This window comes from Embiotoca jacksoni, unplaced genomic scaffold, assembly GCF_022577435.1.
Source record: "Embiotoca jacksoni isolate LCO1_2020_lvr unplaced genomic scaffold, fEmbJac1.0.p SCAF_33, whole genome shotgun sequence".
Classification (NCBI taxonomy): Eukaryota; Metazoa; Chordata; class Actinopteri; family Embiotocidae; genus Embiotoca; species Embiotoca jacksoni.
Genome location: NW_027185385.1, coordinates 2176656 through 2198321, shown reverse-complemented (window position 1 = coordinate 2198321; position 21666 = coordinate 2176656). Strand labels below are relative to the sequence as shown.

Here is a 21666-nt window from a genome sequence, read left to right as displayed (position 1 = left end):
TCTCTCAGGGGAGTCGAAGGTGTACCGTCCTCGGCGACCGCGCTCCAGCAGCGACGCCCTGTCGGCCTCCTTTAACGGCGAGCTGCTGGACAGCCGGCAGCACTGCAACTCGTACGACAACCTGGACGTCACGGAGGACAGCGACGGGGACGATGGACCCATCTGTGTGCCTGCTCTCATCTCACCTCCGCGCTCAGCAGGTGAAGACGTGGACCTCAGCCCGCCAGACATCGGCATGGCCTCCCTGGACTTTGACCCCATGTCCTTCCAGTGCAGTCTCCCCGACACCTCCTACGCCTTCCCCCTGGACGACTCGCCGGCGGGGGCCGAGGGCTCCACGTTGAAGAGGAGCCCCGGCCGCGTCTCCGGCAGGACCAACGGCTCCGACCTCATCTCGACCTCGTTCCTGGGCAGCCTCACCGCCCCCTCGTTGTCCACAGACTTCAGTCTGGCTGCTGGAGAGAAGGCAGAGAGCAAGAAACTGACCACGTCCTACTCTTACACCGATAAACCCACCCAGGCTGTATCGCCTATTAAATGTGGAAAGGCCACCAATTTGACAGCTTTTGTCCCTTCAGAGCTTTTCTCTCCAGACACGCCTGAGAAGAGTACGAGCGGACAGGCCGCGTCTCCGCCGCCGCCGTTATCTCCTCCCTCCGTACCCAAGGACTCTCCTCCGCTGATGGGCAGCGTGCTGCTGAGGGCGGCCGAGATGTCGCTCAGTGAAACCTTTCAGATGGAGCTGCACTCCAAGCTGGCGGCGTTTGACAGTGAGGACGGAGAGCTGCAGGGAGAGGACGGCGTGCAGCCTGCAGCAGCTGCCAGCAGCCAGGAGCACCAAGGTAGGAGCACAGTCCTTCTTTATAGGAGCTTTCAGGTGCGTTTCACTCTGTAGACTAAAAATAAGGCGATAGAAGTGCCTTTTTTCTATTTAAGTTTGCATAGATTTAATCTGAAATATGTCTTTTCATGTTGTGCCTGAGCTCCATGCTGAACTTCTTTCCTCTGTCCCGCTCTCGAAGAACCTTAAAACCTGCCTGCTGTCGCCGTCTCCTCGTTCTGATTCGTTCTTCAACTGCAGATCCTTTTGTGTTTTTGTGTTCCTGCCAGGAGTTGTAACTCTGGACTCTTCAAAGGACCTCACCCCTCGTTCCCTCAGCTCTGCAGCTCCCACCTGTGCCCCTCCTCCCCCTCCACCTCTTAAAAACGCTGCCCGCATGTTGGCTTTGGCCCTCGTTGAGTCTGCCCAGCAGGTCTCCATACAGTCTCAGTCCAGGTCCTGTGAGCCGCCCACACTGGTGTCTCCTCTGCAGCTGCAGGACGTCTCCACCTTCCACGACCTGACACGTCCACTGGTCCCACACTTCCCGACCTCTGAGGACGGAGCAGGGGCAGGAAGTTCACATCCACCAATCAGCACCGCTGCGACCGTCATCACCGCCTCCTGTCATCCCTCCACCTCCAGTCCTCCAATCAAACCAAAGCGTCTGGAGTTGAGCAGCTCGACCACCAGGTCCTCTACGGCTCCAGCTGCAGCACGGCCACAAACAGATACTCCTCTTTATAAATGTCCCCCGCTGTCCTGTTCAACCAGCCTGACGTCTCCAACCAGAAGCCCAGAGAGGCAGCAGCCAATCACGGCACAGGCCCCCGTTCATACAGGCTCATCCAGCACCCCCCCGGCCTCCACCCCCGGTGTCAGCTGCAGAGACTCTGGTCCTGAGGTAAAGCTCATGTTTACATTTCTCTATTGGTCATGGTACTTTGATAGCTTCAGTAATTATTGTCCAGACTGATTAACAGTTAATCTGCAGCATAACATGAGCCAACAGCCATAAAGGGACGGTTCAACAGGGTGGTAAATATGACTGTTTACTTTCTTGATCGCAGTAAATGAAAAGATTGAGCCAGCAGCTGCTGAGCTTAGCAGGATAACAGGTTCAATTAGCAGATATAAAGTGGTAATCAGGGAGCTTCTGGATAGATGTGCAGTCTGGATGCTCAGCTAAAGAAGAACGGAAGAAGAAAAAGTTCACACACGTGCAGAAACAGGTTTTGTGCCCTCAAGTTTATCGACATTTATTCAACAAAAAATATTTATCAGCAACCAATCGGATACAGTAAGATCTGAAAATTCAAACGTGATCTGACTAACAAGCTGTTAGTTTTCTGTTTGACCCAAATCACCCACTGGGTGACTGTTTACATCCATCAGCTGCCAATCATTCTCCCAGGTGTCCTTTTTCCAGATTTAACTTACATTATTTCACATATCATTGATCTCCTGTTTGTTATACTACAACTCTTATATTAAAAAGAAATGCGCTGTTGCTTAATAATGAAAACAACAAAAAAGGAGATCATTGCTTTGTGAAGTGATTTTGGTGACAGGTTATTGAATGTTTTTTAAAGTATTTTAACGGGTTTTTTCGGTGCGTCGCTTTGTGGAGAAATGAGACGTTTAATTTCCGGTTTATTGATTCAGGAAGTTCGAACCTGCCGATATATTTCCATCTTTACTTTAAGTTGTGTTTCCTGGTCCTCCAGTCAGATGAGTGTTTGCTGTAATGTTACTGTGCGACGCTCACATGAAGCTGCAGGACTGTTTTCTCTGACAACGTGATCACCTTCATGTGTGAACTGACCCTGATGTGAAGCGTCTGCAGGGTAAAATAAGATCATGTTCGTTTTTATAGAGATGACACAGTTTCAGCGGCTCCATGCTCAACTTGTTTTTCTTTGTAAACTCTCCTCAGAAAATAAGAGTCCGTATTGTTGTGTTCTTTCTCAGGTCAAACCAGAGGAGACCGCTCCACCCCAAGTCCTCCCCAAACCACCAGTACCCCCTCCTCCCACTGTTCAGAAGCCCAAAAGGCAGAATGTCCCGCTGCCTCCTCACCAAACACAAAGTCAGCAGCAGAGCCAAGCTCAGACACAAGCTCATCCTCATCCTTCAACTCATCCTCATCCTTCAACTCATCCTCATCCTTCAACTCATCCTCATCCTTCTACTCATCCTTCAACTCATCCTCATCCTTCAACTCATCCTCATCCTTCAACTCATCCTCATCCTTCAACTCATCCTTCAACTCATCCTTCAACTCATCCTTCAACTCATCCTCATCCTTCAACTCATCCTTCAACTCATCCTCATCCTTCAACTCATCCTTCAACTCATCATCATCCTCATCCTTCAACTCATCATCATCCTCATCCTTCAACTCATCCTCAGACACAAACTCATCCTCATCTTCCATCTCAGACTCCTCAGTTGTCGAATCCTCACACACAGTCCCACACACAGATCCAACCCCATGTCTCTAAGGCCAGTGCCAGAGTGGCCCCCACCTCTGCTGAGCCTGTCGAGAAGCCTTGGGAGGCCATAAAGCCGGTCCAGCCCTGCACAGAGTCTGCTCAGTACCACGACTCCTACGGACCCGCCCCTGCGGACCCTCCAGCCCCCGCGGCCCCTCCGGCCCCTCCGGTCCGCACCATGGAGAGCCGCCTGGCCACAGCAGCCCTCAGCCAAAGTGAAGCCTCCTACCATCTGATGAGTGAAGGCCCTCCCCCTGGTCACCTGGAGGAGGCGCTGCCTCACCATCCACTCTCTCCTCGTAAATCTTCCACTCACCAGCCAGCCTACCTATATCATGCTAAAGGAGAACCGGTCCTGATGGAACCTCCTGGAACAGCGTACTACCACCAGAGGCCCGTTCCCGTGGGCCCACAGTCCATCCCGCACCACTACCGACCCGACAGTGTCCCCCCACACCCCTACGTGTCCAAGTCTGAGCCTCAGATACCTTTCAGTGCCCGAGTAGATAACAGGTACAGCACTTTAGGCCCCAGGTCGTACCACCACTCCATGAAGTCCAGAGGAAACCCCCGCAGTGTGTATTTGTCTTCAGGGCCGGGGCATCAGGGCTACAGCCACGACCGCCCCCACGGCTACCCCACCATCCGCAGGGTGCACTCCCTCCACGTTCCCTCCACCATCCGCTCAGTGCCCATTCAGAGGACTGAAGTTCCTCCGGACGACGACATGTTCTTCTACCACCGGCCGGTGTACCAGTGTAACGCCTACCAGCAGCAGCAGCAGCAGCAGCAGCAGCAGCAGCAGCAGCAGCAGCAGCAGCAGCAGCAGCAGCAGCAGTCCTCCCAGGCCGACTATCACGTCACCCAGCTGCAGCCTTACTTCGAGAACGGACGGGTCCAGTATCGCTACAGTCCGTACTCTGGTTCCAGCCCGTTAGAGGCACCTTATTACGACATCGACCCTTACGGCACCATCAGAGTCAGACACTTCCACTCCCACGGCGGCCGAGATCCAGGAGCTGTTGCCGGGCGACCGGGTGGGAAGGCTACCGGGTACCACTACCTGGCTCGCCACGTTCTCCCCCCTGGGAAGGAGCACAGCTTTGTGAGCCGTGACATGCCCCCCGGCCACGGAGCCAAGGAAGCTGCTGCTCACCTCGCCTGGGATGCAGAGGAGGCAGAAAGGCTGCGCATGCACTCCATCCGCCGGGAGAGCAGAGCCAGGCTGAAGGTCAAAGGCCCCGTCCTCTCTCAGTACGACAACGTCAGCCTGTTCACCCCGGCAGATATCTCCGGCTACGAAACCCTGCACCTGCGCAGTAAGTCCGACCCGGGTAAAGCTGTACTGGTCGCAGCCGAGAGCAAAGACGGGCGCTACCTCCCCAGACACATGGTGTCAGACCCCGACGTCCTCATGTACATGGAGACCGACAAGCACGTCCGGGGAGGGGGAGGGAGCGACAAGTCGGACGGGCTCCCCAAGCAGAGTGCTTCCAAGACATGCCAGTCCTCTCACTCTCTGCCCGCCACTCTGAGCCACGGTTTCTCCCATCAGCAGGAGAGCAAGTACGACAGCGGAGACGACAAGCTGAGCGTGGACGGCGGCAGGTCCAAACACTGGCAGCAGGAGTACCCCATCAAGAGGAACTTGCAACCGCGGTACGAGTGCCCCGAGTCGGACCACCACCAGAATATAGTAAAAACACCCAGCGGCTATCACAGCACAGACGAGCAGCCGGCAGCTCTCAGGGAACCGGCCAACCGCTCCAAACCGGAGCGGTCACACAGCGTCCGAGAACAGCAGCCCTACAGCCAAGCCGACCCGGACAGAGACTACTCGTATCAGAAACAGGGCCCCAAACCGGTGCATTCCCACTACGACAACCTGGACGATTACCATCCAGTACCTCAGCCTCAGGCCCCGGTTCAGAAACGCGGAGGCTCCGGCTCATACGCGGCACCCGGATTCACAGGCAGCCACAGCAACCGAGGGTACTCCACGGCACTGGGCCAGGGAGCCTTCCTCCCCTCAGACCTGGCCCTGCAGAGGCCAGAGACAGAGATCCGTACAGAGTGAAGGAGGGTAGGGGGGGGTGAAGTTATCTTCAGCTGTGGAGAAGAAAGACTCGGTTGAGCCTCGGAGCAGCCTCTGCAGGACAGTGGACTGTTGTATAACCAATATTTTTGCTTCTCTGTATTTTTGATGAAATGTAAAGAATATTGAGACTTTTTACAGAGAACCCTGATTGTACCTGAAATTATTGTCCATGAGGTCATGTTATTGTGATTGATTGAGACAGTAGGAAGTCATAAATGTATATGATATAAAAGACGTGAGGTACTTTTCACAGGAACCACAAAAATGTAAAATATATATATCTATATCTATATAGATATAGATATAGATATACATATCTATATATATATATGTATATATATAGATATAGATAGATAGATATATACATATCTCTCTCTCTCTCTCTCTCTCTCTCTATATATATATATATATATATATATATATATACGAATAGATTCACTAGTACAAATGGATTTTTAGTTGTATTGGTTTTTCTAGGTGCGGCGCAGCGTCAAATGGGACTACGGTTTGCATTTTAAAAATGCATGCGGTCTCTTTCAGAACAGTTCTGTGTCCATCGTGTTCTTTCTGGATGTTACAGCACAAGTAAAGAGAGGTCATCACACCAGAAGGCGCTTCGCTGTGTCCACGTTAATCCGGCCGAGCATTGACGAGGAGCCACTTGAAGTTCATGCAGTGGGAATCAAACTTCTTATTTTCTGTGACTTTGCCATTTTTACGTGACTTTTGCTAAAAACACATTTCGGTGACTTCTCATGGAATGTTTTGGTACTTTGTCTGTTCTTCATTGGAAGAGGGACCAAACGACTCGGCACAGCTCTCGCACATAACGGGACAAAGATGGGACGGTTGGATGAATGCCTGTTGTAGCTCCTGACGTGTAAGAGGTTATTTTTACTTCCTTTTTTCATCAGATTTATGGTACTTTCATAAAGTGGACTCACTGAATGAAGCTGAAAACGACGTGCGGAACATGTTGCCGCTGCTCGGTGATGAGCCTTACATTCATACTCTTGTTTTCTGTCATTGTCATTCTGCACAAGTGCTGCGATGTCTGGGTTTAACATCAACTGTGAGGTTCTGGACAGTTCAGGGTTGACAGGTTATCGAGTTTTATTTTGGTTTTGTATCACTTGAATGGTCCTGAATTTAAAATGGGGGAGGGAAATGTTTTTTAAGGATAGCGGGGGATATTTTTTTCAGTCTGGAGATCGATGTTAGTCCATTCATCTGGTATTCTACTACACGCCCTTCTGGCTCCACGTAATGGATGGATCACAATATGTTTCAAATATGTCTGAATCCAGGTTGTACTCTGTAACTGTTCGACTTCTGTATCGCTTGCAGGTTTCGCTCCTCTTGCCTTATCTAAAGCCTCTACCTTTTCAGATGGGGGCGCTGAAGTAAGGCACCGTGTACTTGAATGTGAAAACACTCTTGTCTCAAACTAGAAGTATCTACAGTCAGATATGTAATAAATAAAACTGTTCAGGAATAGATAGAATCTGTGGCTTTTAATATGGATATGTCTCATGTTTCTAATACACCTGGAGGAAATACAAAAACTAATAACTGCCATCACAATTAAAGAAAGGGGGTTTTAGTCGTAGAAGATTAAAGGTCTTGAAGTTTATCCTAAATAATTACTGACATCACAGAAGAGTGATGTGATCCCAAAGTGCTGCTTTAAGAAAATAAAGTGCTTAAACTTTAACATTAGATTGCCTATTTTTGTTAACAGTGGAGAAGCATGCTGACAGATCTGCGAACAGGAATGTGATCAAACCTCTTTTATTAAACATTTCATTTATGGTTCAAAGTCAAAAATGACCTGCTGCTGCTGCCGAGTCAGCCACAGCTCCCGTCCTGCCCGGCGCCCCGCAGGGCTCAGCGCCCGGTTCCCTCCTCGTCATCCTGCTGACACCATGTCTTGTCAGATAATCTGCAGATAACATCCATCTTGACCTCCCGAGGCCCCGTGCTCTCCCCTGACCAACGCTTTCCACCTGCCGGACACAAAACTGGAGGCATAAAAATACTCTAAACATAACTGCTTCATCACATTATTTTACCGTAACAACATCTTCTATGGCAGCATAGATGAGCATAGATAGGCTCTCACACTCAAACTGTGTCATCCATAAACAATATATCTGCTGAAGTGATGTTCCTGTTTCAGCAAGTATCCAGCGCAGCCGGTCGAGGAGTCACGAAGCAGAGAGGTGAATTCTTACCGGCTCCGCGGCTGCTGACTCAAACTGCCCTGCAACTAAAGTTAGAAGAAAGTTTCTCAACAGTTATCAATGAAAAGTTTATTCCATGTTCTTGGTGAATTGTGGTGGATTTCTCCTTTAAGGCAGAAATCCACAACCACTGACGGGTGACGCATGAATAACATTTATCTTGTTAAAATGTCAAAAGGTGGAATATAGCCGGCAGAACGTGAACAGTCAGTTCCTGAAGTTCTTGTGACGGATGCAGGAAAAATGGGCACATGAGGATCTGTGCAACTTTGTCAAAGCCCGAATTTAGTTGTGATGAGTCGATGACCACGAGAACTAAAGAAAACAACATTCATCTGATTCAACAGCAAACGCACAAAATGGTTTCATGTCACTGAAAATATCTTCACTAGTTTTATTTGTATTTCACTTATTTTTATAAACTAGATTTGAACATTTAAACTTTTGCTGCAGTTTAAATATCCAGTGATATGATATGATATGATAACGACATTTCTGTAGGCCGGCACAAAGAGTGAAGCTGCATGTAAATTATTTCTTTTCAAATTAGGTCAAAGAGGCCATTTAAAAAGATTTGAAAAATGATCTGTAGCTAAACATTTGTTTAAAAAAAAGATATATACATATATTTATTTGTATATAACCTGCACCTTGTAGTCATGCCTGTCATGTCATTTACATTTACAATGATGACTTCATAAAGACTTGAGATATTTACACTAGATATGATACATTCAAATAGCAAATGTGATCTATCAATATTAAAATGTCTGACAGTATTTATCAGTTCATGTGTTTTAATATATTCTTCTGAATGAGTGATACACTGACCATACCAAAGTATTTTCATTAACACTTAATAAAACAGTGTAAATCAGGCTTATAGCAGATTATTATTAAATCCATATTGTCCTCACAAAGGTAATATGTTGCATTTATTAACTTTGAAATCAATCCTTGTGATTTATTTTCCTCTTATAACAGAAAAGTGCACATTTTTCGCTGTGTCGTCATGATTACTTTCTGCATCTTGTATCGTGTAAACAAATAATAACATTTATAATATTCTCTGTTGTTACTTTTTTAATTCTTCCAACACACATGCTCATAGCGTGTGCCTGATTTATTTAAATTGTTATTTTCGTTCTTCTTTTTAAAATATTTCTGTAAAGTTTATTAGAAAATAGCCATAAACTACAACTATTATTAAATAATTACATCACCACTTTTCCGATGTTAATTATTACGGTATTCACAAACTGTTTTCAAAACAATCAACGTTTTTAATAAAAACAACAAAAACAAAAGTTAAGGAAATGAAGTTTCAATGTTTACAAATGTTGGCATTGCATTCTGGGAGACGGATGATTGACATGGGCGCCATTTTGCCCCTGCTCGCTCCGCTTCCATTGTGTGATAGTAAACATCTGACAGGACCACAACACTCCGGTCCCCGCCAAGGAAAAGACAACTCACACGTGGTAAGTCATGTTTCTGTTACACTTTTTACACCTTAGAGTATTATTGAACACTTAGTGAGGAAAATGAGAGCAATAAAGTAGTTTTGTTGCGGTAGCAGCGTGTAAGGGAGCGAGCAGCGGGAGAAGCCGCCCGGAGGACGACGGCTCCGGTCTCCGCTCAGAGAGCCGCTCCGCTTTCTGCGGAGCTTTGTACCTCAACGATGTGCTTTAATATGCCGCCGCTTCACACGCCTGCGACGCTGTTTGATCGCCACACTTGTCCCCTACGTTTTGTCGGTGGTCTTTCACGCACACGTCCAGCGCCTCGGTGGACGAGAGGTCGCGTCCTGCTCGCCGGCTCTCTGTCGGGCTTCGGTTCGGTCTGCGGCCATAATCCTGCGGTATGAGGCGGGGCTAAGGCTCCTCGTCCCGCCTCCAAACCTCAGACTTAAACACCATTGGTCCAGAACTGCGGCAGCGGCTCAGCTGATTGGTGTATTTCAGAATGACGGCCTGTTCGACACGGTGATTGGTGGGATGGGCTCGATATGTTTGAACAGATGCCAGACCGGGGAAAGTTTCCCCAGGGGGCCAATCTGACGAGAGTCCAGTGGGGTTTGAACCAGATGGAAAAAAGGACCTCTTGTTGAGACATGATCCTTTTATAAATATTAAGACCCGGTAACACGTCTGCTTTATGTCGGACAAATCTCAGAACCGTCGTGGTACTCGTCCAAACAACGGGCAGAGGGAACATACAGGCCTGCTTTGTCGTGAGCTAATTAAATGAGGACAAGCGAGAAAAGGTCGTTTTTTTTATGCAAAATAGGTTAGAAAAAAACAAACATTCAATGTATGCATAGTCCAGAAAAGGACAAATAACTTGTTGAAAGAACAAATGAGTTCGTTAAATTAGGCTTAACTCTCATGATACCTTTTCAATATTTATTGAAAATAAATGTATTGATGTTCGTTTGTTTTGCTTGTCTGATCACCTTTTATTGGTCTTTTTACATTTAAAATAAATATTGAATGTTGTAAATTGTTATTATTATGAAGTCATTTTAAACTTTGACAGTCACCAAACTGTTAGTTTATAAGGATATTTAAATGAAACAATAGACAGACAGAGTTTTTTTGTTTTGTTTTTGTCATATTTACTTCAGAGGAACTTACTCAGCTGGAGTTTAACAAAATGGAAAACTGGGTTTAATTTGCAGTGATTATTACAATCGGGTTGTAATTTCTAATATGAGTGTTATAAAGTATTCCTTTGTGTTTTTATGTGCTCCTTCAGGTGATACTTCGTCGTCATGGCTCGTACCAAGCAGACTGCTCGTAAGTCCACCGGAGGAAAAGCTCCTCGTAAGCAGCTGGCCACAAAGGCTGCCCGGAAGAGCGCCCCGTCCACCGGGGGGGTGAAGAAGCCCCATCGTTACAGGTAACGCCTGTTTGAATGGATGCTGAGTCGTCTTTAACGAGATCACTTGCACACCAGCGACTTCACTCACATCCCTCCAGTTTAAGTCCTGCGTCTCATTGTGATCACACTGAACAGGCCCGGTACCGTGGCTCTGAGAGAGATCCGTCGGTACCAGAAGTCCACGGAGCTGCTGATCCGTAAGCTGCCCTTCCAGCGCCTGGTGAGAGAGATCGCTCAGGACTTCAAGACCGACCTGCGCTTCCAGAGCGCCGCCATCGGAGCGCTGCAGGTTCGTCTGGTTCGTCCGGTCATAGTGTGACTTTAGAGCAGCGCGACTCTCCTGCTAACGTGTGTTGTCCCTCCTCGACCCGGCAGGAGGCCAGCGAGGCGTACCTGGTGGGGCTGTTCGAGGACACCAACCTGTGCGCCATCCACGCCAAGCGGGTCACCATCATGCCCAAAGACATCCAGCTGGCCCGCCGCATCCGTGGAGAGCGGGCTTAGACCTGATAGTTCACCTCTGTCCTGTTTTTCTTTACCTGTCCCCGCCCCCAATTCCTTCGTCTCACCCCCCCGTCTCCCCCCTCTCCGCCCCGTCCCCCAGCCCAGCTTCTCAGTAGACTTTAGAGGAATCCTGATTATGAAGAGATAGAAATATGTTGAAGTCTGGTCTCTCATAGATATCTTTGTGTTCACCAAATGTTTTAGGGTACCTTTTTTTTTGTGTGCATGTAAAAGGTTTCACAGATCAGACGCGCATGTGCACACACACACACACACACACACACACACACACACACTCAAACATGCATCGCTGGGTTCGGGCGGCCCTTCAGAACCGGAAGCCCGTCAGTGAACCCACCTGGATTCTTCCAGAGTTCAGTCGGTGCCGTTTGTGTGGCAAACAGCCGGAGCAGAGGGGTCCGGCCGAGGGGCTGGTCTGCTTAAGGGGAGCTGCAACTTCCACAGCAGGGTGCTATTAAAACTAGTCCTGAGGCCTGTGGCCCCTCTGAACACCCTCCTCCCCTCCCACCCGGTGTCCTCCCCCCTGTTGCTCACTGCACCTCCCTCCTCCCTCCTCCTCCTCCTCCTCCCTCCTCCTTCACCTCGGTGATGTGCTGTGGGGGCTGGAGGGGGTGGAGGCGGACCGCTGGTCTGTGTGTGTGGAGCCCAGAGCTCTGATCTTCCAAACTAGTTGTACTCAACAAACGAGAATCTCTTGGTTGCTTAAGAATATTGATCATCGTTGTGGATATGGTGTCAATTTTTTTTACACATAGTTCATGGAGGAGCATCTCTTCCTTTATTTACCACTTCCAAAATTATCAAAATAAGAGAAAAAAACAATTGATATTATCAGCATGGTTATCATTGTTTTCTTTTCACAGTGATCTGATTTGCTATAAAAAAAATCAGGAAGGGCTTCTGTGTTTTCTGAGGAAACTTCTATTGTAACGGCAGCCACACGAGGGCGGCGCTGCACCGCCTCCACCTCCAGTCACTTCTCTGTAGATCATCACATGATGCTTCTGTCTCACCACAGGTCGGTCACAACACTGCATGTTTCGGGCCTGTGTCTCCTGCAGTCTTTGTAGACCTCAGCATATAAATCTGTCCCTTTCTCTAAATTTGTGATACTCTCTATAACCTCATATTTGTTTTCTTTTATATTTTTCTTATTCCTTGAGATTTTCAGACGTATAAATAAGCTGATCTTTGTATTTTCCAAATTTCTCATATTATGGTGGTAATAAATAGGTGTTAAACTGAAGTGAGCTTGTGTGTTGTTTTTGTTTTTCAGTGTTTCACTTAGGCTTTGATAGGCTGCAGTACTATAAACTGCCACAAGGGGGAGAACATTTACAAGGACTCCAGCAACAAACACCATCTGATTGCTGTGTAATAAATCACTGGAAACTAACGTTGAGGATTCAATTATAAAACTTTTGTTCTGCACTTTGTATCGATACATGAAAACTTCTGGTATTAAAGAAAGGACTCTTTCCCAAGATATAAAAGTATGTGAAGTAGCTCGGCTGTGAGTCCGAGAGGCGTCTTGAAAATGGAGGGTGATGTTAATCCAGGCCACCTGCTGGATGTATTTCTACCAGCGAGGTCTCAGAACAGTTTCTAACAAATTATTACAAACTGATTTTAGTCACTGATTCTACACCATATTTCAATTTAATTACATTTTCAGTTCATGACATTTATTTGGCAGCTACATATGCAATATACAATAAATTAATTACTTTACAAATGAAGATATGATAAGAACTATAAATACGTTGGCATGGTGTGCCTCCACCAAATAGTGAAGTTGCAGTTTCCATCCGTGTCGGTCCGGACTCACGGGATCTTTGTATGTTTACATGTTTGACCAAACACGTGTTCCAACACAACAGCACAGAAGATCTAAACAACCAGCACCGTTTCAAGGTGTCATCAGTTCACTATCAGACCACATGGGAAGTTTGATCACAGTTGTTCTGGTGTTGAAAAATGGCCAGAAAAGTGCTTTTGCAGAACATTTTGTGTCCCAGTGAAATTGACCTTTGACCTTTAGGACTTAAAATATCACCTTTTACCCTGTTAGACAGCTATGTGAAATTTGGTCACAACATGGCGTATGAATTATTGAGTTATGGCCAAAAACGTGAGGTCACAGTGACCTTTGACCTTTGGTTCTTGAGTGTATTTTGAGTGTTTGTTTGCATATTTCAAATAATTTCTTCAAGGTGTTCCTGAGATGTCGTGCAAACAAATAGGACAAACATTTTTCAACTGTATTTTTTTTTTTATATAATCCATTATCTGCAGCTGCTCCAAGCATTTATTCATTACTTTTAGGAGAATGATTAATATAACTATGTTGGCTACTTATCCAATGTTTAGATAATGTTATTAAAAATGTACTTGTTACTTTTAGCGGTTTAATTTGTTTATCTCTTAGTGTCGAGTACAGAGCTGCGTATCCCCACTGATTTCCCAAATCGAATCAATTCCGATTCACACGATTTGATATCGATTTTGTTCGTGACATTTCAGTTATAATACCAATCTCGCTTTGATATGAAACAGAATCTCAGAGAACTGATTCTGAAAATTGTTCCAAGAACCCTCCAACATAATGCATTAAATAAAATATTTGTTTACATTAAGAATAGACCCCAGAGCAGATACAGTGGTGTGAAAAAGTGTTTGCCTCCTTCCTGATTTCTTATTTTTTTGCATGTCTGTCACACTTAAATGTTTCAGATCATCAAACAAATTTAAATATTAGTCAAAGATAACACAAGTAAACACAAAATGCAGTTTTTAAATGAAGGTTTTTATTATTAAGGGAGAAAAACAATCCAAACCCACATGGCCCTGTGTGAAAAAGTGTTTCCCCCTAAACCTAATAACTGGTTGGACCACCCTCAGCAGCAACAACTGTAATCAAGCGTTTGTGATAACTTCCAATGAGTCTTTTCCAGCTGTGGAGGAATGTTGGCCCACTCATCTTTACAGAGTTGTTGTAATTCAGACACATTGGAGGGTTTTCCAGCACCAACCTCCTTTTTAAGGTCATGTCACAGCATCTCAAGAGGATTCAGGTCAGGACTTTGACGAGGCCACTCCAAAGTCTTCATTTTGTTTTTCTTCATCCATTCAGAGGTGGACTTGCTGGTGTGTTTTGGATCATTGTCCTGCTGCAGAACCCAAGTTGGCTTCAGCTTGAGGTCACGAACAGACGGCCGGACGTTCTCCTTCAGGATGTTTTGGTAGACGGTAGAATTCATGGTTCCATTTATCACAGCAAGTCTTCCAGGTCCTGAAGCAGTAAAACAGCCCCAGACCATCACACTACCACCACCATGTTTTACTGTTGGTATGAGGTTCTTCTTCTGAAATGCGGTGTTACTTTTACTCCAGATGTAACGGGACACACACCTTCCAAAAAGTTCAACTTTTGTCTCGTCAGTCCACAGAGTATTTTCCCAAAAGTCTTGGGGATCATCAAGATGTTTTCTGGCAAAAATGAGACGAGCCTTGATGTTGTTTTTGCTCAGCGGTGGTTTTGGTCTGGGAACTCTGCCATGCAGCCATTTCTGCCGAGTCTCTTTCTTCTGGTGGAGTCATGAACACTGACCTGAACTGAGGCAAGTGAGGCCTGCAGTTCTTTGGATGTTGTCGTGGGGTCTTTTGTGACCTCTCGGATGAGTCGTCGCTGCTCTCTCGGGGTAATTTTGGTCGGCCGGCCGCTCCTGGGAAGGTTCACCACTGTTCCATGTTTTCTCCATTTGTGGATAATGGTTCTCACTGTGGTTCTCTGGAGTCCCAAAGCTTTAGAAATGGCTTTAGAACCTTTTCCAGGCTGATAGATCTCAATTACTTTCTTTCTCATTTGTTCCTGAATTTCTTTGGATCTCGGCATGATGTCTATCTTTTGAGGATCTTTTGGTCTCCTTCACTTTGTCAGGCAGGTCCTATTGAAGTGATTTCTGGATTGAGAACAGGTGTGTCAGTAATCAGGCCTGGGTGTGGCTCGAGAAATTGAACTCAGGTGTGATAAACCACAGTTAAGTTATGTTTTAACAGGAGGGGCAAACACTTTTTCACATTAATGCACCTTTTATTCAACAACAACAAGATTTCACAACAAGATACTTTTTCTTTCTGGCATAAGCCCCGCCCACTATTCCTGCATATACTCGTATTCAGAATCTCATTGGCTATACAAACCGCCATTCATCGCTGACGTGACTTCCAATTGGCTGGATTTGACATCTCCGCTCGATTCAGACTCTGGTTGGCTGTGGACAAGATATGGAAGCTCCTATTGGCTCCGTGAGATGTCAATCAAACTGGCAGTGACAATGTAGAAAATTAAAAACACCTGCCGGGAAGTTGAAAACAATCGTGTGTATTCTGGATGTAATCGTGTGTTTTGGACTAAATACTTTACTGGGTTGGATTTACTGGACCTTTTCTGACTGAACCGGACCGCTTGTTGTTGGATCGTTGCTCGACTGAGATTTTATAAGTGAGTTAAGTCAGTACTGTAATCGTCTGTTTGTTTGTTTGTGGTCTGACAAAGCTGTTTACTGTATTGTATCTTGAAATGGTTTATATCAATCAAATCACAAGAATCTTAGAGTTCAACAGATGAGAACACGTGAACTTTCGAGGAGGAAGTCGATGCCGTTAAAACTTCGACGGCACGCGAGAGGGCGGTCCGAACGTTTGTGGCAAAAAGGTCGATCTCAGAAAAGCGATTATTTTTGACGCAGCCCTCATTCCTCATTATTTGAAGTAAAAGATCTAAGATTTCTTTTATGCACACGCAAGGTTTATTTCTCTCAAAGTTTGTTCACAAACTTGTTGAAATCCTTTTTTAGTGATCATTTTATCTTTGCTAAAATAATCTGGTGCAATCCAACCCTTTTAGCTCATCATTAAATCATTTTCACTTAGTCATTCTCAGCCTATTACTTTAAACTACTTGACTTTTAGTTAACCATATATAAACTACTACTTTTAGCTACCTATTTACTACTTTTAACTTTTTGTTTACGCCAGTAGTTTAGGTAAACATTTATTACTTTTAACTAACAATTTAAACCATTACTTTTAGTTAACTATTCATCACTTTTACCTCACCATATTTAAACCATTACTGTTATCTATTTATTTAAGTAACATTTATACAACTACTTGTAGCTAACTAGCTGATAGACATACACGCCTGCAGATGGAGTGAACTATTCCAACCATCAATTACTTTGAGCTAAATATAAACTATTCCCTGAGCATTTACCTTCAGCTAACCATTTTAACTATTGGGCTAGTTATGGCTCTTTATTACTGTTTAAACCACTCTCCATTTAAACCATTAATTTTTGCTCTTTATTTCTTTTCGCGGAGTCAGCCATTATCCATTGTTTTTAGCTCACTGTTAACACTTTATTGATTTTTCTCTCTCCTAGTTTTTATGCAATCTCAATCCCAGCAGCCTCAGTGCCTCTTGTCTAGTTGATTTAATGTACCCTTTGGAAACTGGGATACACCTACTGCAGGTGTTTGGATCACAGATTTAGGATTCTGGATTTTTACTTTTTACCTGCATTGAAAGAAAAAAGAAAGTTGTTGTTTTTTTAATACAGATTTGATCTGCAACAGTTACTACTTTGAACTTCCTAAATATGTCCCTCTCCTTTCTTTGAGGCCTTAAGCGTTTCCTTTTCAGCCTGCTGGTTTTAGTTTACCAGCGTTCACCTTCCTCAAGGTCTGCTCAGCGCCGTCCATCCCCCCATCACATCTGCTCCTTCCTGGGATTACAGCGCAAATGTCTGTCTGAAACACTCAGTACTGAGGGGGAAGATTACAAGTGCACGGCACCCTCCGAAAGAGGTTAACCAATCAGGGCATGCAGACGTAGGGATTAACCAATGGCACCACAGAGAGGGAGGGCAGCGGGATTACAGCGAGCATGGAGCAGGATTAGGCCACTGTTGAGTGCAGAAAAATGCTTTGAAATGTCAATTGCTCCCCGTTTATTGCGCTCACTAGATTTTTCATGGTTGAAGACATAGCAATAAGAAACTGAACTATATTTTTAAATCAAATATATCAGAATTAAATCAGAAATGTGTCAGGACTGATTTATCTTAATTGAAGTATGTCACTGTTTTAGTTTTAATCTGATTTTAAATAACAGTCCTTTAAGATTTTAGTTCATTGGTCATTTTAATGATGACTGAGATGAAGTGACAAACAATTTAATCTGGCTTTAAAATCAGGGCAGAAGATGTCATAGAAAGTAACTAGAAGGAATCAACCCTCTGTGACCAACCTCCCCCCTTCAATAAAAACTACCTCAACACACAAACTGCACACACTTATACAAAGTATTTTTACACATTTGATGGCGTAGCTGCGTTTATGTGGCAGTAATCAGGTCATGTGGGGATTACCAAGTGGTCAGAGGAGTTGGGGAGATTGGTGTGTGTGTGTGTGTGGGGGGGGGGGGGGGGGGGGGGAGAAGGGGAACAAACCGAGATGCTAATAATGAACAAATAATGAAAACGACTGTAGTAAAAAGGCTTTATTTAACTGCATTGTTGTCAGTGATTCAGATGGTTTTGGGAGGTGCACAGGACAAGACAGATACACCAAAACTGAGGCAAGAAGGCAGACAACCTGGTGAAAGGTAATACTGCAGACCTGAAGAGACAAAATAAGGAGAGAGACAAAGATAGAAAAGATGGAGGAAAAACAAGGAGAGAGCCAGGAATGGAAGGAGAGGAAGAGGATGAAGAGGTGAGAGACGGAGGGGACAGGGCAATAATCCTAACTAATTCACTTAGGGCATTTCTGAAGGGAGGCTAAGAGGATTGGGACACTCCCAGAGTCAGATAAGCTAAAATAACCAAGATGGACCAGTGAGAGCCATGCAGGCCACCTGACAAACATGACGGGTCCAGACCCGACGAGAACACGGGCCCTTCACACCCACACTCCAGGTCACACTGACCCCTACCTGTCCATCGGTTCCTTAACGAGCATTAAACTAATAATTCATCTCAATGATCATCAGTGCACAAACATGTAAAGAATAGATCACTTTAATATGTCACACAGCTAAAACAAAGTCTACGTTTTTCCATCAAACAGATCAGGATGATAACACTAAAGGTTAACACTGTAATACACAACACAAAGTGCTAAAAAAAAACAACTATATGCAACCAAATTACATATTTAAATGGAGCATAACATAATAATGATAAATAGTTTCAAATAATGTAACCCTGAAGGAGGATGTGACCTGGTCAGGACAGCTCTCCTTTCACTCTATAACAAATCAAGAAGTGAGTGAGTGAGTGAGTGAGTGAGTGTGTGTGTGTGTGTGTGTGTGTGTGTGTGTGTGTGTGTGTGTGTGTGTGTGTGTGTGTGTGTGTGTGTGTGTGTGTGTGTGTGTGTGTGTGTGTAGGACTCCAGTCTTTTCCTACAAACTCTTTAAAGGCGTTTGTTCTCTTATTTAACACAGCATGAAGGAGACAAAAGGTGTGATTTACAGTCAGGCCGCATCGCCGACAGTCACTGGTTCCTTCGTCTCCAAAAGAATTCAGATAAGATGCGTTTCTACAGAGGTCGCTCTTAGAAAATAAAAACAAAATCTTACAAACAGGAAACTGAGAATTAATGATAACAAGTCCTCCAGCAGAAACGCCTCACACTATCTCACTGACACAGTGTCGACACAGACATGAACGCCACACTCTCTCGCTCTCTAGAGGACCTGGAACTTCCAGGAGTTTTGGTCCTTGTGGTCCAGGCAGTCCATTGTGGTGAAGCCCAGTTTCCAGGCCTGCTGGTCCTTGTAGTCCAGGCAGTCAACAGAGGTGAAGCCCAGGGAGGAGGCAGTGCTGTAGCCCTGTGAGGATAGTGAAGCTGGGGACTGGCTTAGGGAGCCGCCCATAGAGGGCACGGTGATGGGGCTGAGAGCTCCCCCGGTGCCCGACAGCTGTGAGTGCATGGGGGACAGGTAGGCGCTGCAGTCCAGGCCGGTGAAGTAGGAGGTGGTGCTGGCGTAGCCCTGGGTGTAGGCTGACGGCTGGCCGTAGCTCATCGGGTAAGGTGAGGGCCGCTGCATGCAGGGCGCCGAGGAGGCCAGGGGGTCGGGCAGGGGGGAGATGGCCGGGCTCCAGATGGACACGGCGGTGTTTCCAGTGCTGGAGCTCGGGGCCAGGCTGGGGCCCGACTGGACCGAAGAGGGGCTGTAGGAACCAGACAGGTTGGGAACAGGATCCGGGGCACTGGGTTCCTGCACCGGGGAGGCCTTCTTCTTGGGAGGGCGGGGCTTGGACTGCCCGCTGCTCTGCTGCTGCTGCTGCCGGCACTTGGCACGGCGGTTTTTAAACCAAACCTGAAGACACAAAGAAAACGGTGTCAGGGCAGAAAATACCTGTCGGCTGCGGAAATATGTTTCATGAGAGGTCAGGTTTAAAATCATAGCTTTTTATGCTGCCGTAGCCCACAAAAAATGTTTGCTGCCCTTAAATTTCTTCATATATCTCGTCTCACTATAAAAAGCCCACAACACTAAACAGAAAGGCCTCCATCTTGGCCGCAGCCTCCTCCTTCAGTACCTGCACACGCGACTCCGGCAGGTTGATCTTCAGGGCCACCTCCTCCCTCATGAAGATGTCTGGGTAGCGGGTCTTGGAGAACAGAGCCTCCAAGATGTCCAGCTGTGTGCGGGTGAAGGTGGTGCGCTCTCTGCGCTGCTTCCGGGGAGTGGCTGCAAACCCAGGAGACACAGAGAGGGGATTAGAGATGACATGAATTATGAGCACAATGAATGATGTACAAAAGAAACACAGCAGGCAAAGTGACTATTTAGGTGGTTTTGTTCTCCAGTTTTGTGTGTGAAGATGACAACAGATACAAATCAAGTGCATTGTGATATTATGGGACAAAGAACATTGAGTATTATATTAAATTATTAAAATAGTCACTGATTTTCATGCAGAAAAAGAAACAATTAGGTTTTATTGATTAAGATATAGTTTGTGCAGTTAAAGTCCTTTGTTTGTCTGTCTGGCAGCTAAACACGCAGCCAAATGCTTATTGTATCAGGACTCATCATATGCAGACACGGGAATTTATTTAGTCTTAGGTAAATTGAGTGTCTTCCTCCACAGTGAGTGTTTATTTGTATGTGTCAACGACGTGAGAAGCTTTGAAGGGAAAAGTGACAAACAAAAAATCAGATGTTTGAATTCTGACGCTGAACACACAAATTATCTGCACTTTTGTTTTAAATTTTTAAAGTGCTGAATAAACGTGCTTATTGTTTATAACAAAAGAGCAGTGGAACTTTTCATCCAAAATACGACAGTTTTCCTGAAGCAGCCTGTTCTATTTTTCTTTGGCACAAATCCGTGTAACAGTTCTATAATGGACCTGTACTACATTTCCCATGTTATCAACAAACTGCCTCTTACAGAATTTTGTTTTTATCCTTAAATCATTTTTCGTTTGGATATAGCCTTACGCAGCAGCCTGCGCGTCTTTACGCATCACCCGGGATGGATGTGATATTTTAAATTAAGAGCACAAAAGGAAACAAACGCATAAATCTGCGTTAAAAGTTTTATTTTTTTCGTAATAAAATGTACATTATAGTTTGTACTTACGTGGATAGGCGACGGTTGTGTGAAGCATATCCATTCCGTGGCCAGGCAAATTTAACCCGTTCATGGTGTAATGGGGTTGCTTTATGTAGGACATCATCTTTACAGCAGGCGTTTAAGTCCTGTCGCTGACTTGTAGGTCGGACACGCAACGCAGCAGGCGTGGGCCCCTCCGAGCTCAGCCGGGGCAACAAGTCGGTGCTTCCGATCCAACCGCCGCGGAGAGAAGCGGGACGCGCCGGATTCACGGAGAAACGTCAAAGTGGGCTTTTGTTTTTTAAACTGCACTTTCAGCTTTAACCGACGGTCAGCTTAGCAGCAGAGCACACAGCAGCGCACCGAGCATCCGGACCGCGTCTCCAAACTGGGCTTCACACCGTCAGAGTCATCACACAGGTGAAGTGGCCCCTGGGTGCCTTCGCGCCTTGGTGAGGTCCACTGAGTTTCTTCACCGGCACACGCTGCTAATTAGAGGGAGCAAGTGGCTCCAGCAAACCCCTCCCACATCCAGGGTCACACGCGCACGCACATAACAGGCACGCCTGCACATAAAGTACATCACAGCAACGGGCTACATAAGAGCTCCAACAAACCGCTTTATTTATTCAATTATTTACAAGTAAAGTGGCTCAGGTAGTTCTAATAATAACACATATCAATCCAAAATGATTTACACTGTAAGATGCTGATTAAATGGGAGTTCCAGTCTTTATATTTTAACAAATATACTTTATCTTCCTAAAACATATATATATATATCTTTATAACAGTTTTTTTTTTAATTTAAAGAATTTCTATTAGAGTATTTATGAAGTTTATGAAAGTGACACTTCTCATGTTTTCCTAACTCAAAGCCCTTCAACCCCCCCCCCCCCCACACACACACACAGTTCTCATCAATGAATCTGACATTTCATACATTCACACATTAATGACAGATTAC

General features: G+C 45.5%; 3 protein-coding genes and 1 long non-coding RNA gene across 15 annotated transcripts in view; 2 read left to right on the top strand and 2 right to left on the bottom strand.

Moving 5' to 3' along the window:
* The window catches only part of arhgap32b (Rho GTPase activating protein 32b), a 99855-nt gene extending 92728 nt beyond the window's left edge, over positions 1–7127 (top strand). For all 10 annotated transcript variants that reach the window (XM_069165144.1, XM_069165148.1, XM_069165147.1 and 7 more), the window contains 3 exons: positions 9–842; positions 1111–1724; positions 2792–7127. In XM_069165144.1, coding sequence (XP_069021245.1) covers positions 9–842; positions 1111–1724; positions 2792–5392 — 4049 coding nt within the window. In that variant the 3' untranslated portion in view covers positions 5393–7127. The remainder of the gene's footprint in view (positions 1–8; positions 843–1110; positions 1725–2791) is intronic.
* A 61-nt stretch (positions 7128–7188) lies between these two features.
* On the bottom strand, positions 7189–9500 carry LOC138207707 (uncharacterized). 2 transcript variants are annotated; one of them, XR_011179036.1, is made up of 2 exons: positions 9331–9500; positions 7189–7682 (listed from the first exon to the last, which is right to left on the bottom strand). It is a non-coding gene; the product is annotated as an uncharacterized lncRNA (long non-coding RNA). The 2 variants fall into 2 exon arrangements; XR_011179037.1 differs by having other exon boundaries at positions 9405–9500.
* On the top strand, positions 9032–12310 carry h3f3c (H3 histone, family 3C). Its single transcript, XM_069165154.1, has 4 exons — positions 9032–9137; positions 10414–10557; positions 10675–10828; positions 10915–12310. The coding sequence occupies exons 2-4, from the start codon at positions 10430–10432 to the stop codon at positions 11041–11043; spliced, it is 411 nt and encodes a 136-aa protein (XP_069021255.1). The 5' UTR covers positions 9032–9137; positions 10414–10429; the 3' UTR covers positions 11044–12310.
* A 6507-nt stretch (positions 12311–18817) lies between these two features.
* crx (cone-rod homeobox) lies at positions 18818–20823 on the bottom strand. 2 transcript variants are annotated; one of them, XM_069165073.1, is made up of 3 exons: positions 20727–20823; positions 19677–19828; positions 18818–19453 (listed from the first exon to the last, which is right to left on the bottom strand). In XM_069165073.1, exons 1-3 carry the CDS (start codon positions 20821–20823, stop codon positions 18818–18820), a joined length of 885 nt encoding a protein of 294 aa, XP_069021174.1. The 2 variants fall into 2 exon arrangements, with proteins under 2 accessions (XP_069021174.1, XP_069021173.1); XM_069165072.1 differs by having other exon boundaries at positions 19677–19861; positions 20730–20823.
* Positions 20824–21666: the final 843 nt, after the last annotated feature.